At 40.5% G+C, this 15,861-nt stretch overlaps 1 protein-coding gene across 1 annotated transcript in view; it reads left to right on the plus strand.

The window, feature by feature from the left end:
- Positions 1-3,193: 3,193 nt before the first annotated feature.
- The window catches only part of STAM (signal transducing adaptor molecule), a 60,758-nt gene continuing 48,090 nt past the window's right edge, over positions 3,194-15,861 (plus strand). The window contains exon 1 of the mRNA XM_036758775.1: positions 3,194-3,408. Within this exon, the coding sequence (XP_036614670.1) occupies positions 3,369-3,408 (40 nt within the window). The 5' untranslated portion in view covers positions 3,194-3,368. The remainder of the gene's footprint in view (positions 3,409-15,861) is intronic.

The following is a 15,861-nucleotide window of genomic DNA, read 5'->3' on the forward strand; positions in this document are numbered from 1 at the left end:
CAAGGCTTAAACAATCTGGTCACCAGATCCCTGCTGGCAACTGAAGAGTTCTCTCTCATTGTTTTGGTATGAAATTAGACTAGACGCTTTCTCCTAAGTGCTTGGCTCTTTCATAAGGCCATTTTGATAGCATGTCTCAGGCACTGCCCAGGAGCTGGAGCCAGATACAAAGCAATTACCTGAGCAATTCAGTTTCTTTGGAAAGAACTCCCTACTCAGCTTCCAGTCCCATCAACTGTAACACTTTGGGAGAATTTTGTGGCTTAGACAACATGCATGAAACTATGGGAGGTAGGGCTGTCACAGTAAGAGGAGCCAAACGTTTGTGCTGAATACCCTACATTTTTTCAAGCAGTGATAATAGCTGGCTATGTTTCTTTTGCTAAGCTTTACGATGTCTGTGAGCAAAATTTTAAAAAAAAATCTTCATTAAATATTTATGAACCCGGATAAACAGAATCTGAAATACTTCGGGGAGAGAGGAGACAGAAAGCTAAGATAGCTACAGAATGTAAATTTCCTGAGCAGGGACTGTTTCATGTTTGTGTGGACACCCCCCCACCCCACCCCATACCTAGCACAATACCTGGAACCTAGTAAGTACTTAACAAATGTTTGTTGCTTAATGGGTCCTTCTACTCAGAGAATTTACAGTAAAGTGATATATTCTTTTACATATCCTTTATATTCCTCCAAGAGAATGTAAGGTTCACCAGGGCAATTTCATTTTTGATTTTCCATTCCTATTGCTTAATATGGTGCCTTGACTAAGGGTTCAGTGTTTATTGAAATAAATCAAATGAAACAGCCGGATGAGTGTAAAGCACTTTATTTATTTATTGAGTCAAGGGTCCTGGGTTAAAAATTTCAGTCTCAACTGAAAGTCATTTAAGCTCTTCAGATTGGTTTCTTATATTTTAAATGAACAAAATTCAAAATAAATTATGGTATATGAACATATAATATTGTATTATACTATTGTGCTATATATATATACTAGCTATAGTATTGTGCTATAAGTACTAGGTATACTATTGTGTCATAAGAAATAAAGAGATGGTTTTAGAGAGACCTAGGATGACTGGTACAATCTGACACTGAGTGAAGTAAGCAGAGCCAGAAAAATTTATACTGTAATATCAACATTGAAAAAAAAAATGAACTCTAAGACTTCAGAATTCTGATCAATGAAATGACCAACCATGATTCCAGCATAACGATGATGGATGAATGCTGCTCATCTCTGGCGAAGAGATGAATTAATAGCAAAAAGAGAAACATTTTAAGACCTGGTCAACTAGTCATTTGTTCTGCTTACTTGTGCTTATATAACAATGGTTCTGGTTTTGTTTTTTTTTTTCCTTCCAGTGGGTGAGGGAAGGTGGGAGCAAAAATATAACTCATTCATAACTTTAAAAAAAAATTGATAAGGTTGGAGTACATGATTTCTGAATTATCTTCCAATTCCAAATCTATAGGGGCAGCTAGGTGGCGCAGTGAGTAGAGTACCGGCCCTGGAGTCAGGAGGACCTGAGTTCAAATCCAACCTCAGACACTTGACACATGTACTAGCTGTGTGACCTTGAGCAAGTCACTTAACCCCAACTGCCCTGCCAAAAAAACAAACAAAACAACAACAAAAAAACCAATTCCAAATCTATGACTTTGTGTATTTTAGAGTTATAAAATAGAGATATGTGAGCTAATGGAGGTCAGGTGGAAGAGAATGTTTTCCATATTGGTTGATTCCTAGTGCTCTTTAAAACAACAACAAAACCCCTTGAAGTTGCCTGAGTAGAACCATGGAAAGGGTGGTTTTTTCTATAAGTATGTGAAACTCCATTTTATACTGCTTTTTTTTCTTGGCTCAATACTAGTTCTACTGTGCAGTGGCACATTCTTCTGAGGATAACTTCGGTAGCTGCCATGGTGTGAAAACCTTATTTTGTATTGTTCCCTTCATCCTAAGAACATTTCGGTGATTTAATTACCAACCCTCCAGTTTTAACATTAACTTCTGATAACAGAAATGGAGACCATCATCTAGAACTAAGTGACACAGTATTATGCTTTTTTCTCTCCCTTGAAAGCCGTACCTCTCCCTCCCACCCCAAGTGTCTTTTCTGAGATGTGGGGGTGAGGTTTTTCAAAAGCACGGCAGCAAAGAGGGAAGATCCCCAACTCACGTGGTTCTAACATATTTTTTCCCCCAAAGCTCCCTCTGAGAACCTTATTGATTCAACTATTAACTGTGACGACGGAGTCCCCTTCTAGAGCTAGGGTTCTTAACCGTGTGTGTGTGCGCGCGCGCGCCTTTTTCAGGGTGTTTTCAAACAAAGCCGGTGACTCAGCTGATAAGTCACGAATCTTTAAAGTCAGGAGGACCTACAATCGACCCAATTTTGCCTCTCGGACACTTCTAAGCTCCCCTGGGCGGATCACTCAATCTCTCGGCCTCAGTTTCCTCTTCTCTAAAATGGGAACAAAAGCACCTAACTCACGGGGTTTGGAGAGACTCATTAGAAAGTGATACGCAAAAGGTTTCTGTAAGCATTAAAGGGCCACATACACGTTGCTCTAATAATAATAGCATTCACATAGAGCACGAATCCTCACAGCCATCGTGGGAGGCAGGCGCTATTATGAGACCCATTTCACAGATAAGGAAACTCAGGCAGACTTCGGTAACGTGACTTGCCTAGGGTCACACTGCTAGGAAGTGTCTGGAGCTGGATTTGAATTCTGGTAACTCATTTTCAACCGGTTACAAGAACTTCTTAAAAAACTGAGTCGGCGCACGAGGCCAGCTCTGCCTCCCGCCGGGCCACGAGGACTTGGGCACGCTTCCCGGGCTCGGCAGTGAGGGTTCCTGGACGTGTGTAGGAAAAGGACGGACGCCCAGGAGTCCGGGGCGTCCCAGCCACGGAGCCACTGCTTCTCCGAGCCTCCTCAGCGGTGCTGGGATCCTTACCGCCCAGGCCGGCTGGCCGCAGCGCGCCTGAAGGACCTCGCCCTCCTGGGAGCCGGGGCGCGCTAAATGCGAGCCGGGGCCAAAGAAGAAAATACGGCTTGCGTCCACGGTCAAGGGCGATTGTTTAGAAACGGGCTGAGTGCGTCGGTCGGTTGGAATTTTTTTTCCGGCCGGGGCTGGGAGCAGGAGGAGCGGAGGCAGCCCCACTTCCCGGCATGCCCCGTGGCCGAGGACCCCTGCTCTCTCCTCCCCTCCTCGCTCCTCCCCGCCCCGCACCTCCCCTCAGGGCCGTCGCTGCCGCCGCCGCGGTCGCTGTCGCCGGGGGAGAGCCGAGGAGGGAGCGGAGGCACTCGCCGTGTCCGGGCGTCTCTGAGGAGACGCCGCCGCCGCCGCGGAGATGCCTCTCTTTGCCACCAACCCCTTCGATCAGGATGTGGGTAAGAGTCTCTGAGGCCGCTCCCGGACCCCCAGCTCCGGGCCCTGGGCTCCGGCCTCCCGCCCCGACAGCTGTCAGCGGGCCCTGGGCGGGCCGGGGGGCGGTGGCCCATCCCCAGCGCCCCCGGCCTTGTGCGCTCCCCGGAGCTGCTCCAGGTTGTGGGAAGAAGCGCTTCGAGGGCGTGAGTGTAGACGGCCCCAGGGATACACCTGGAGGCTTGGAAGTTGGGAAGGTGTTCCCGGAAGGTCTCTCCTTTATCGATTGTCTCCAGTGGAACTTATCTTTATCTTTTTTATCCGCCTTGCCCCGGGAGCGCCTGGAGGGCTGGAACTATAACGTTGTCTTTGTGTTCCCCACGCACAGTACAATGACTGGCATAACATAAGGAGCCTAATAAATGCTCATTGACTAAACGGGTTGGGCTCCTAGTGTCTCAGGCTTGGGGAATCGCGGTGGGAAGAGGGTTTGAGGAGCCTGGCACTGTCTAGTTAGTATAATCAGTCATTTATTAAGCGCTTACTGTGTGCCAGGCATTGTGCAAAGCTCTGGGAATACAAAGGAGGCAAAAGAGAGTCCCGGACTCCGAGGAGCTTATAGTTGATTGGGGCAGATATCATGCAAACAAAGATATACAGAGCAAACCAAGTACAGGCTAAATCAATCAACGAACATTTTATTAAACACCTGCAATGTGTCAGGCTCTTTGCTAATCGATGGGGAGGAGAGGAGGTGTTTCAAAAACAGGCGAAAGACAGCCCCTGCCCTTAAGGAACTTGACATCTAATGGGGTAGACAATATGCAAATGAATATATACAAAGTAAGCTATATACAGGGCAAATAGGTAATAATTAAAAGAGGGAAGGCACTAGAATTAAGAGGAGTTCGGGAAGACTTCCTGTAGAAGGTGAGATTTTAGCTGGGATTTAAAGGAAGCCAGGGAAGTAGTCCTAGCAGAGGAAGGACAGCAATCCAGGCCTGGGGGACAGCCAGAGAAAATATAAACAATGTTTAGGTGAAAAACCAGATTAGAGGAAAGAAGATTGGATTTGGGAGTCTGGAATTAGATCGAAAGTTTCTTGGGGTAGGGACTATTTTTTGCCTCTTTTTGTTATCTCCAGTGCTTTAGCACAGTGCCTGGAACATAGTGGTTGCTTAATAAATATTGAGTGATTGATTGTAACCTGTCTCAGTCACTATATGTTTGACCATGGTTAATTACTTAACTTAGTCTGTTTCCTTATCTACCAAACGGGGACTTTTACTGTGGGAAAGAATTAACATTAAAGAAAGCCTTCTTGCAGAAGGTGGGATTTTAACTGGAGCTTCAGGGAAAACAAGACAGAGAAGAGGAAGAGAGCATTCTTGGCATGGGGCACCAGCCTGTGAAAATACAAGGATTTTGGAGATAATAATGCCTAGCATTTACATGATGTGCAGAGGTTTACAAAACACCTTACAAAAATTATTTCATTTTATCTTCATGATATTCATCCTGTTACTACCTCCATTTTACAGATGACAAAACTGAGGCACTGAGCGGTTAAATTGCTTGCCTGTGATCACATAGCTAAGGAGGGACCAAAGAAAGATGCAAACTTAGCATTGTTTTAGGAACAGCCAGGAAGTCTGAGTCACTGGATTACAGAATATGTAGATTGGAGTAAGGTGGAAGAAAACTGGATAGTAAGGGTTTATGTTATGAAGAGCTTTAAAAGCCCAAGGGAGGATTTCATATCTCACCCTGAAGGCAACTGGGAGGCCTCTGGAGTTTTATTGAACTGAGGAGTGAGGAGTGACATCTTAGACCCAGCAAGCACTTTGCAAACTTCAAGTGCCATATAAATGTCACTTAATTTGTTGTTGTTGTTGTTTTTTTACTACACAAGAGCCCAAATCTGTTAGAAGGCCTTTGAAACAGATGATAGCAGGAGTAAGGTAACTAGTAGTTTCGGGTTTGAAGCCCAAACCTTGAAAGGAAGGTGGAAAGATTGCATCTTCTGTAGGGGACCAGATGCTTTTGTATTCTTGCCTTTTTAAGGATAGAGACTGACAAGATCAACAGAGAAGGTCTTTGTGTTGGGAAGTGTGAAAGGTGCTCATTCGTTTTTGTTACTGTGTTGATTGAGCTTTCCTTGATTATAGTATCTGAGAGTTCTGCCTAGTGCAGTAAGTTGTTTTTCTGGCCTGGGGGAGGTAATTAAGGGACATAGGGGTTCTTAGGTAGAGAGTTTGGGGTTTGATTTGGGAATGCCTTTGGTAACTGCACTTTGCACGTAGTTTCTCTTGTGAGGGAATAGAAACAATACTAATATAATGATAGCAACTGTAGAAGACGGAGTTGGTATTGTAGTACAAAAAGTTAGATGTAAGTGGGAAGTTTGTGGTTTATTGATGAAGCTATAAAGTACAGTTATTTTATAAAGGCCTTTTACCTCTGTAGCTTCTAGGTGCTGAATTTTGTTATTTGAAGTTCCTTAGAACTTCCATAGAAGAAGGATCCTATTTTAGATTTTGAAGTCATTTTCCACTCATCTTGATTTTAATATTTTCTAGGGATCTCTGCTTGAGTGCTATAGGTGTGAACAAGTTGCATGACTAAAGACTTAAGTTAATAGCTGCAGGCTTAATTCTTGAGAGTTGTCAGTACTAGCCTTTGGTGAAAAGTGCCTTGTAAGCAAGCCTTAGAAGAAGTTACCAGTCAGTCAGAAAACATTTATTCTGTGGTCTGGCATTGTGTTACACTCTGGAGATGGGAAGAAAGGAAAAAGACAGTCCCTGCCCTCTAGGAGCTTACAATCTAATGAGTGAAGACCACACCTAAAAAGAAGCTGAAAAGCAAAAAGCGTGGAGGGGAAGTGGAAGGGAGCTGGCAGGCTGGCAGTGGGCTTGGAGGGCAGCCAGGTGAGAAATGTCTGCCCCCTCTTTGTAGAAGATATGGGTGAAACTCTCCATTGTCCACTCTCCAGTTAGAAGGAAAGAAAAGGGTGTGTACTGAAGAGGTGTAAATTTCTGAGTTGATTTGATCTTGTAGGAGGATGAGTTAATAGGCAGTTGGAGATGCCTGGAGTTTATTGAGTAGTGAAAGTGTCATGGTCAGGCCTTTGCTTTAGGAAGATCACTATTATGGTTGAGTGGAGGATTGACTGAGGTGGAGACATGTGGCAGGGCAACCAACCAACAGACTATTGCAGTAGTTCATTTGGGAAGTGATGAAGGCCTGCTCCAGGGTGGTAGCAGTATTGGAGGAGAGAAGGGGACCTATTGAAAAGATCTTAGGAAGGTAAAATTAACAGGCCTTGGCAGCAGATTGGATTGGGGGGGAGGGGAAGGAGGTGAGGTCTGAGAGAGGAGTCAGGTCAGGAATGGTACCAAGATTGCTCCATGCCAGCCTAGGAGAATGGAAGGATGGTGTTCTTCTCAGCTGTAATAGGGAAGTTAGGAATGGGGTGGAGTGGGGTTAGAGGAAAGGATAATAGGTTCAGTTTTGGACACATTGAGTTTAAGATGTCCACTGGACAATCCAGTTCTAAATGTCTAATAGGCAGTTGGAGATATGAGACTGGAGGTCAGGGAGATTAGGGCTAGATAAATAGATTTCATCTGCATAGAGATAATAATTATATCCATGGGAGCTGATAAAATCAAATAGTCAGATGGTGTAGAGGGAGAAGAGAAGAGGGCTTGTGGAAAATCCAGGCTTAGTAGGCATGACCTGAATGAAGATCCAGCAGAGACACAGAAGGAGCTATCAGATAGGTAGGAGAAGGAGAACTGGGGGTAAGAGTGCTATGAAAACCTAGAGAGAAGAGAGTATCAAGAAGAGGTTGATCAATAGAAGCTAAGTAACCCGGTGAAGGTCCTATAGGGAGAAAGCCTAAATATCAGAAGACCCAGGGTCTGTGACTCCAGAACAAATGAGTACTTTCAGCTGCACTACAAACCATGGTCAATCAACTGGTGTTTATTTAATACTTCTCCTTTGTATAGCACTATTCCAGGTACTATAGGGCATAACTGAAGTATGAAATACAGTTCCATCTTGTAAAGATTTTATAATATGATGCAAGTTTTTCAGGTAAGTGCTAGGTCATTACTATAACATAGCCTGATAGATAATAAGTCCCCTTCTTCATTAATTGTCAAAAGTCCAGATTCTCTTTTTTTCTTATTCTCAAAGTGACAGTGAGTCTCCATGAGAACTTTTTATAAATTGTGCTGGCCCAAAACCCAGTGTCTTTTCCCTAAGATAAAAAGACAACACAACTACTCTTATCCATTTTTAATTTTATAGAAATGTTACTTTACTTTAATGTGGTGACTCTAGTTTCATTTCATTAGATACAATTTATTAAAGATATAAAGTTCTTTATAAAATCTTTAAATTTATTGAAGTTGTAAAATTATTTTCCAAGCACTAACCTTTGGCTTATAGTATTCTTTTCTGGGCCTTTTTTTTCATCTGTTTGGGGATTTAGTGAAACTCCCTCCCATGGTGCACATCTTCATGGAGAATTGAGACATTTAGTGACTTGCTCTTGGTCACATACATAGCTAGTAAGTGTGTCAAGTGTCTGAGGCTGGATTTGAACTCAGGTCCTCCTGACTCCAGGGCCGGTGCTCTACTTACTATGCCATCTAGCTGCCCCAAGAATGGTGTTTGCATATTCAAATGCACTAAAGCTTTTTTAAACATGTAAAAGTCATTCTTTGGTTGTTTGCTGACCCCTGTATCCAATCTACTTATTCTGCAGATAGGTACCTGAGTTCTAGGGACGGTAAAAGCCTTTCCAAAGTCATACAAGTAGAAAGTAGCAAAGCAGGTTTCTGAGCCCTGGTGTTTTCTCTCCAGATCCAACACTTTTTACTGTGCTGTGGATACTTTTATGACATTTTTAACAGATTTAAGGATTTTAAAAATTTCGTTGGAATGTAGTTGTACCGTGACATTTACTTTCAAGAAGAAATCAAATGTTTTAGCTTTTTAAGAAAAGTAACATTTTCTAAGACTTCTGTTAAGTTTTTGCTATTTTAATCAAAATATCAAAGTATGTTTAGACATACATTAGAATACATGACCTAATAGAACTTATTATTTCATAGAAGGGGCTTATTAAATACATGTTAATTAAGCACTAGATTCAGAGCTACGCAGAATACACTTATTACAATTCCTGCTACATGAAAGTTTATATTCTAGCTACATTGGCATTTTATTCTACTTTCCTTAGTATTTATTCACAAAATATAAGAAAAGGAAAATATGGAAAGATGACAAAATAGGAAAGATGATAAGATCCATCCCTTCACAGTTGAAGATGGACTCAAGTGTTATCATGTTACAAAATACTGTGGTTTGTAGTGTAGAGTACTCTAGTGGATTTACCAAGAAGTAGAACTTTGTTCCCTACCTTGGCAAGTATATTAACCACCTAAAGAAATTAAACTAGCAATAGTATATCTTTCAAGGAGGCAGCTTGGAGTAGCAGATAGAGGACCAACCTACAAGACAGAGAATTGGGTTTGGCTGCTGTCTCTTGGCACGTACTAGCTGAGTGTCCATCAGCAAGTCACTTGATCTCTGTGTCAGGCAACTGTCTCATACTTTGAGTTGTGAAACAGTTGCCTTTGTTCTAAGTTGTTAGTGGGGATTGCCTGAGAGTTTCCTGCAGTGATGAAGTCACAGGCCAAGAAAGAATTTTGGTTTTGGTTACAGGATTCCCTTCTTTCCCCTTTCTCCCCCAAGAAAGAAAATTGTATCCAATTTAACAAACATTTGTCAAATGTCTACTATGTCGTAGGCACTGGGGATTTAACAACAACAACCAAAAAACAACATTCCTTGCCCTCAGGGAGCTTACATGCTATTGGGGAGAAACAATAGGCATTTGGAAAATTAAATACATATATGTGTACAAGGTTTTTTGGGGAGGGCAATAGCAGTTGTAGAAATGGGATGGTAGCACTTGAGCTGAGTTTTGAAGAAAGCTACAAATTCCCTGGAATTTGAGGAGAGAGCAGAGGTGGAATGTCATGTCCAGGGGACAGCAAGCAGGCTACTGTGGCTGTATTGTAGAGTGTATATAGAACAGGAATGTGGAGCAAGTTTGGGAAGGGCCTTCAGAGCAAGGTTGAAGTGCTTATATTTTAATCTGGGAGCAGGTGGGGATTGATGCAGCTTCTTCAGCATGAGGTTGACCTATGAATGAATGCCATTTTGGTAGTTGTATGACTAGAAACTGGGAGATAAAATAACCACTCAACAGCAATAACTACTAGCATTTGTAATAGTATTTTAAGGTTTGTATCTACTGTGGCCTGGTCCTTTGAATATAAGTACAAAAGATGAAATCACGGTTTGAAAGGGATTATAGTCTAATGGGGGAGACAGGAAGCACATTTATAAATGCAAGTAACAAATATAAAGTAAACATATATAAAGTAGTTAAATACAGTACAAGATAGTTTGGGAATTGGGGGGATCAGAAAAGGCTTCCTGTTGAAGATGGTGCTTGACCTATGTCTCAAAGGAGGAGGGGGACTCCAAAAGACTGAGGTGAGGAGGGAACACATAGGTTTGTGGATAGCCAGATCAAAGACTTGGAGATGGAAGGTGGAGTATTGAGTGTGAGAAGGCCAGTTTGGCTGGATTGCAGTTTGAGAGAAGTAGAGAGGCTGGGAAGATAGTTGGGGGAAATTGTTTAGGGCTCTAAAAGCAAAACAAGAGAGAGGAGTTTATTTTTTTATTCTGTAGAGAATAGAAAGCTACTGATGGTGATCAAGTAGGGTAATCCACATGGTCAGATCTGCATTTAAATAATATTACTTTGGCAGCAGTATGTAGGATGGTCTAGAGTGAAGAGATTTGAGGCAGGTAGACTAGTTCGGAGATTATTACTATAGGACAGGGGAGAAGTGATGAAAACCTAAACTAAGGTAGTAGCTTTAAGACTAGAGAGAAGGGGTTGTATTGGAGAGATGTTGTTAAAATAGAAAAGGGAAGAGTTGGCAATTGATTGAATATGTTGGGTGAGGGAGAGTTACAAGTTGAAGACAATGCTGAGGTTGCGAACATGGGATATGATGATACCTTTGAGGGAAATCTGCAAGTTTGCAAGTCAGCATGGTTTTTGGCAAAGATGAGTTGAGCTTTTGATATAATGAGTTTAAGATGTTCTTCAGAAAATCAGTTTGAGGTGTCCAGTTGATATGGGACTGAAGCTGAGGGGAGAGGGTAGGGTTAAAAAAAAGGTATATTATTATATATATTGATAGGTGTATCTATCTATTTTTCTATTTATATAGAAAGAAAAAGGGGAAAGGAGGGGGGGAGAGAGAGAGAAAGGGAAAGAGGGAGAGAGAGCTTGAGGTTTGGAATAGCTTCTTTGGGGAGTGAGATAGGAAATAACTTAGGGAAGAATAAAATTTCTTGCTGCAGTGAGGGCTGAGTGAGGGTTGGATAACATGAATTTGTAATATAACCAGTGAGCATGGATGTGAGTTGGAGCTGAGGAAGGCAGAGGATGGGAATAAACCAGGGCTCTGAGTTTTGGCAAAAGATGGTGGGGGGAGGCATTAGGATAAGTAGGCAAGGAATTTGAGAACACAGGATAGCATAGAGTTAAATGGCTAACTAATGGGTTAAGATTGAAGAGGGACCATTCAGAGCAGGGTTAATGGTCTGGAAAAATGATGGGGGGGTCGGGTAGAGGGCTAGAGTGAAGGGATTTTACTTGGTGTTTTATATACATACGTCTATAAAACACCAAATAAAACATATCTGTGTGTGTGTGTGTGTGTGTGTGTGTGTATGCACACACACATATGTGAAAGTACTTACTGGGTGCCTACTATACCCTTTGTAATGTGCAGGTCAAGGAGGTTCAAGTGAAAGATGCTTGCTATAATCTAGTTGGGGAGATAAGACTAACAAGAAACATATAATTAAATTTATAAGTTGTCTAGTAAAGACTTCAAGTACTCTAGGAATTTTGAGAGGGGAGAAATCACAGGCTGGAGTAATCTTGAGAATGCATTTGGGGAAGGCAGGTCTTGACTTACCGTTAAATGATAAGAAGGTTGTATTCAGGGGGAATGGAGTATGAAGGAGGGCCTATCTAGCTTTAGGATGTGCAATGAACAGATGGATTTGAAGAAAGTAGAGAGGCCATTCTATATAGTAGCAAGACATGTCCTCTAATTTTTTTCTGCCAATTGCACATGTCATTCCAGTTTGATTTCCACTGTAGTGGTTCTCTATTCTTGGTCATGTAGTTTCACAGTCTTAGATTCAAGTGTCATACCCATAGTAGCTCTTCCTGAATGCTTATTCCTGTTCTTATTAGCCCAGCTTCTCGCTAGGTCCTTTCTGACCCACCTTGTCTGTTTCCTAGCTTATCTTACTATGCTTTTTGGAATTCCTTACTATTCTTAAACTTCTGTATTACTTCCAATTTTTATACCAATGCATCACTTTAACTAAAACCTGGATTTCCCCTTAGGATGTCATATTTCTTAAAGACTTGCTCTTCTTTTCCTTTTCTGGAGCAGTTGGCATACATGCTTTATTCCCATTGCTGTTTCCAGACCATTCATACACTTCCTTCAGTAATCTTTCTTTTGAAGCTTCATCTCCACTTGTTGAAATCCTACCCCATCCTTTGTTGTTGTTGTTCACTCATGTCCTACTCTTCATGACCTCATTTGGAATTTTCTTGGCAAAGATACTGGAGTTGTTTGCCATTTCCTTCTCCAGCTCATTTTCCAGATAAGGAAACTGAGGCCAACAGGGTTAAGTGACTTGCCCAGGGTCACACAACTAATAAGTGTTTTAGACCAGGTTTGAACTCAGGAAGATAAATCTTCCCTGATTCCAGGCCCTGCATTCTATCCATTATGCCATCTAACTGCCCCTTTCTAGGACCAGCTCAAATGTCACCTAGTACAGGAAACTTCTGCAGCCTACAGGAGAATGTAAGTTTCTCTTGGGTAGAAACTTTCTTGTTTTTGTATCTCCAGTGCCTCACATAAGCAGTATAAATAAATCATTATTGAGTTAAATATCCTGGAAATGTTCTGTGTTCTATTTCTTCACTGTCTGAGCTGTCAAAGCACTTTATACCACTCTGACATATCCTAGTTATTTTTATGTTATTTGTGTATGTCTTTCCTGCTATACCATAGACTTGTTAAATTAAATTTTAAAAGAGAAAGAAGAGAAAAACAGCAAAATGGATCAGTACTTTGAAAAAAATCTGAAAATATACACATAATATTCCACACTTATGGACCTCCAACTTGTGTAAAGTAACTGGGAAACTGAGGGAGATGTCTTGTATCCTTTTCGTAGAGCAGTGCTTCTTGTTTGTAATTTTGCAGCATTCATTTTCATTTGCTTTGTGGTGGTTCTTTCCATTTATATGTAGCTGTAGTCATTGTTTGGGTTGTTTTATTGACTCTGCTTGCTTCACTTTACATTAGTTCACATGAGACCTCCCATGCTTTTCTGTATTGATCATGTTTGTTGTTTCTTGTAACACAGCAGTATTCTATATTTGTTGCTTCTTATGGCAGTGTGATATTCCGTTACATTCATGTACCACAATTTGTTGAGTCATTCCACTGTGGATGAGCATGTACTTTGTTTCCAGTTCTTTGCTACCACAAAAAGTACTACTATAAATAATTTTGGTATATATGAGGACTTAAAAAATTAATGGCCTCCTTGGAGAATATTACTGGTAGTGGAAATTCTGGGTCAAAAGGTATGGACATTTTAGTCACACTTTGCATAAGTCCAATTTGATTTCTAGAATGGTTGTAATAATAAGTTCCACCAACAATTCACTAGTGAACTTGTCTTTCTCCAACCCCTCAGACATTGACAGTTTCTGTCATTTGTCATCTTTGCTAGGTTGGTAGATATGAAATGAAACTTCAGAATTGTTTTGATTTGATTATATTAGATTGATTTGATTTGATTACATTAGATTTGTAAGCTCCTTGAGGGCAGGGGATTGTCTTTTGCCTCTTTGTATCCCAGTAGTTAGCAGAACGTCTGGTACATAGTAGGTGCTTAATGAATGTTTGTTGAATTTTCATTTCTTATTAGTGATTCATAGTATTCTTTCATATGGTTGTTATAGTTTGTAATTCTTTTGAAAACTGTTTGCCCATATCTTTTTAAAGAAAAATGCCTCTTCTCATGTTCATTTTTTGTCTTCTACCCCTGTGTTCAATAAATGACCCCTCTGCATTGAATGAGGTGGTGTAATACAGTGAAAAGGGGTAGGATTTGATTTTTAAAAAGAATCTAGCTCAAACTCAGGCTCTGCTGCTTGCTACTTATTACTTGTTTGTGACCTTCAACCTTTCTTGGCATTCAGTTTATTTGACTGTAGTTGAGAAGGTATCTTAATTTATTTTGAGAAAAAAAAAATCAGAATTCCTTGGGTACAGTACAGAGCTTGGAGTATCTCCAGACATAATAGCACAAGACAGAAGGTAGTAGAGAGAAAGTAAAGTGAAGCAATGCAAGCAAGCTTTACTGAGAGGAAATACACCCAATACAAGGGAGAGGCGGGGCAGTCAGGGATGATGGAAACAGGTAAGGTCTGCTGAGAGTCAGTGGAAGGGGATCACCAAAGCCAATAAATCCTGATGAGTTTTTATAGGGTTCTTACCTGGATCAAGTAGAACCAGACATTCAGTGGCAAGGAGCCGGGACCATGGACGGGGCATGCAGGTCAGAGATCTGAGACTGGTGCTGATTCATGCTGATTCGCATGGGGAGAGGAGGAAGGAGGGCAGAGGAAAACCTGGGGAATTGGCTGTTGACTTTTAGATTCCTTGAAATGGAGCTTTCAGCCTTACTATGGGTCTTACTCTGTTAAGATGACTTCAGGTGTTTGGGATTTCTTGGGTTTAACATTACTGAGGTCCTTCCAGGAGGGTTTAGGCTAAATAACCTCTAAAGGACGGGCTATCTCAGAATCTATGATCTTAGGATTCTCTGAACTAGGTTTTCCAAATTATTATATGTATATATCCATGAGTATGAGAAGCTTGTCAAAAAGGCTAAAGGGAATATTTGGCCTGTTGTGTGCCAGGTATGTTGCTAAGTGCCCACTACTCAAACGTAGTAGTGTAAGTGAAAACTAATAACTTTTCTGTGAATCAGGATTTGCTGATACTATACAAAGAATTAAATTTATTGAATTGACAAGAAACAGAATCAAGAATCTCATTCATTAATTTATTTGACTTTATTTTGATAAACATTCAACAACTACATGGTACTAAAATATTATGTGTTGAAGTTTTTTAATTAAAAATTATTTTTATTTTGTTTCTGATGGCGAATGTGCATGGTTAACTTTAGAACTTATTTCCTTTCATTTTGAATAGAGAATACAGGGAAGGTCTACTGCAAGCCAAGTCAGAAAAAAAGTTGGATGAGTAGTTAATGAGAAGTCAGTCAGTGGAATATTTAAGTGCCTACCATGTGCAAGATGCTGTTGTATTTTTGACATATTCAAGTCAACACATTTATTAAGTTCCTGTTATATGTATCTGTCTTTATTGAGTATACAGATCTTTTACATTGACAAAGAATGCTTCTTGAAATTAAGGAATAAATTCAGTTATGCATGGGATACAGTTGTTTTTTCCCCCTGATAGGAATGTATCTCTGAAACAGCACCATAACCTAATGGGAAAATAAAATTTTACATATAAATTTTCATTTACACAAAGAACATGTAATATATAAAATTAGGTATGTTATTTATACTTTTATGTATGTAAAGTAGTCAGGGAATTGGGAAAAAATGAATTTCTAGGATGTTTAGAATAATTGAAACCATTTCCACTTATCTAGGAACTTTTAATTGAGGATGTTGATTTTAAACAATTTGGAGGTAGATTTTTGTGGAAAGAAAAGGCTCAACATTAGAATGATTGGAGGCATCTCAGAAAATGGTAATCCTTTGTCATCTTTGTATCCTTAGCCTAGCATAATTTTTCCGTATAGGTGCATAATAAACTTTTATTGAATTGAATGAATGACAGGTTAACTTGGTTGAAATGGAGTGTACCAACCAGAGATAGCTAAATATCAAGAGTATTTAGATAAGAAAATATATTAAAAGCTATAAAAATTTAAAAGTGGAATAAATTGGGAGTTGCTGAAAAGGTCTGAAAAATCAAAGTGGTATGATCAAAATAATTCATGAAGAAAGAGAGGAGAAAATTGAGGCAGGGAGTAGTCAGAAGGCTATCATAGTTATGTGGGTACCAGTTAGGGCTTATATTTGAAAGTGAGCCTTGTAATATTAGAAGGAATCAGAGTTTGGTTGCAGAATGGATTTATGAAGTGAAGGGAAGAGCAGACTCACATTCCTCTGAGGCTGCAAGATGGAGAATTAGGAATATTGTTACAGTTGAAAAATGAGCAAA

Source organism: Trichosurus vulpecula, chromosome 5, assembly GCF_011100635.1.
Source record: "Trichosurus vulpecula isolate mTriVul1 chromosome 5, mTriVul1.pri, whole genome shotgun sequence".
NCBI classification, from domain to species: domain Eukaryota; kingdom Metazoa; phylum Chordata; class Mammalia; order Diprotodontia; family Phalangeridae; genus Trichosurus; species Trichosurus vulpecula.